The sequence below is a fragment of the Penaeus vannamei genome, chromosome 19 (genome assembly GCF_042767895.1).
Source record: "Penaeus vannamei isolate JL-2024 chromosome 19, ASM4276789v1, whole genome shotgun sequence".
NCBI lineage: Eukaryota > Metazoa > Arthropoda > Malacostraca > Decapoda > Penaeidae > Penaeus > Penaeus vannamei.
Genome location: NC_091567.1, coordinates 39,046,289 through 39,048,438, shown reverse-complemented (window position 1 = coordinate 39,048,438; position 2,150 = coordinate 39,046,289). Strand labels below are relative to the sequence as shown.

Sequence of the window (2,150 nt, the reverse complement as noted above, 5' to 3'; positions counted from 1 at the left end):
AAACACGAGCTTACACAAGGGGGAAGAGCGTCTAATTTTACACAGCCGTTGTACAACCCACGGGGGCCGGAGGAGTGTGTATAACAGAGAGACACAAATCTATAAAATTGTCATTGGCATTATGAGGATGTGTGTGTGTGTGTGTGTGTGTGTGTGTGTGTGTGTGTGTGTGTGTGTGTGTGTGTGTGTGTGTGTGTGTGTGTATATGTGTGTGTGTATCTATGTGTGTGTGTATCTATGTGTGTGTGTGTATCTACATGTGTGTGTGTATCTATCTGTGCATACGTGCATACCTGTGCATAAGTATGCGTTTGAACTGGTATCACACACACATACGACTGTCAGACTTAACGAAGCCTAACCAGCCACCGCCTCCGCCACCGCCACCGCCACCTCCACCGCCTCGCCACCGCCACCGCCACACCGCCACCGCCTCGCCACCTCCACCTCCACCTCCACCGCCTCGCCACCTCCACCTCCACCTCCACCACCTCCACCGCCACACCTCCACCGCCACCGCCTCGCCAAGAACGAAGCAAGCAAGAGCCAAGCGCCATGCATTAGCGAATGACAAGCTAATACCGGCCTAAGTGCACCCTTGCCCGGCGACGCGATTGCTGCACTCCCTCTGTCACTCGGCACGGGCGTTCGATTCGCCACGGACGCGTCGTCGCCCTTGACACAGTTTTTTTTGAATAATTGATGTACAGTGCCAGTGCAACGCAGAATAGTTCACACATACACCTCGAAAAAAATAATAAATCATACAAGAAACAGTTTTAAAAAAAGTTATTTTCACACACACACAAACAAACAGAAAATCCAAATATTTATCCCACCTACCCAAAAAACACAAATGAAAAAATAAAAAAATGCATACATTCATCCCATATACTCCCAATGGAGAAAGAGAAAGAGAGAGAGAGAAAGTGAGAATGAAACAGAGAATGAACGAGAAACAGGCAAATAAAGAAAAAGATAAAGAAATAGACAGAACACCCCCAAAAAAAGAACTAATACCATCCAAATACCCTTCCCATTTACCCACAAACACACACACACAAATCATCAAATCACCAAATACCAAGAAGGACCCCAGGACCTCAGGACCCCAGGACCCCAGGACCCCGCGCCCAGCCATCGCCACCCAAGGAGCAGAGTCGGCGAGGGTCCCTTCCACCCCCGCCCGCCTTCTGCGCCCTCGGCTGCAGGTCCTGGCGGAGGGAGGGAGAGAGAGAGAGCCTTTCTGACGCTTGGCCTCGTCGCGGGCGGGCGGCCTCCCTTCTCCCTATTCTCCCTATTCTCCCTGCTGGTCGAGGGGACCGGCGTGGGAGCTGGGGTTAAGGGAGGGTTATCTTGTTTTTTAATCTCGATCTAACTCTTTTCTTTTTCCATTTTGTTTGAACTCTTCTCTCACTTTTTGTTTTCGAGTTTCTCTTTTCTCTCTCTCTCTCTCTCTCTCTCTCTCTCTCTCTCTCTCTCTCTCTCTCTCTCTCTCTCTCTCCCTCTCTCTGTATGTGTGATGCGTATGTGACACACACACATACGCACACACACAAACATACATAATGTAGACTTAAACTCACTCTATATATATGTATGTGACACACACACACACACACACACACACACACACACACACACACACACACACACACACACACACACACACACACACACACACACACACACACACACACACACAACATAGATTTAAACTCTCTTTCTTTCTCTCTCTCTCTCTCTCCAGTACAGTACCTGTCTGAGGAAGGTGATGGGCTTCTGGCCCATGGCGTGCGCGTCCCCGATGTTCGCCTTGGTCACGCTGTTGAACGGCTTCTTCGCCCCCTGCAAGATCAGAAGAAAGAATTAGCGTTTTTTTTTTTTTTCTTCTTTTTTTTTTTTTTTTTGGGGTGTGCTCATTCACCTTTGCTCGCTCGCTCGCTCGCGTCCTCCTCCTCCTTCTCCTTCTTCTTCTTCTTCTTCTTCTTCTTCTTCTCCTCCTCCCTCTCAATTCCTCCTCCTCCTCACCTCCTCCCTCCTCCTCTCACCTCCTCCTCCTCTCACCTCACTCCTCCTCCTCTCACCTCCTCCCTCCCTCCTCTCACCTCCTCCTCCTCCTCCTCCTCCTCCTCCTCTCACCTCCTCCT

At 49.9% G+C, this 2,150-nt stretch overlaps 1 protein-coding gene across 1 annotated transcript in view; it reads right to left on the bottom strand.

The window, feature by feature from the left end:
- Nucleotides 1-1,758: 1,758 nt before the first annotated feature.
- Nucleotides 1,759-2,150, bottom strand: part of LOC138865060 (alanine aminotransferase 1-like) — a gene marked incomplete at its 3' end in the record, with an annotated part of 12,573 nt that continues 12,181 nt past the window's right edge. Inside the window, 1 exon segment of the mRNA XM_070134335.1 lies at nucleotides 1,759-1,848. Within this exon segment, the coding sequence (XP_069990436.1) occupies nucleotides 1,759-1,848 (90 nt within the window).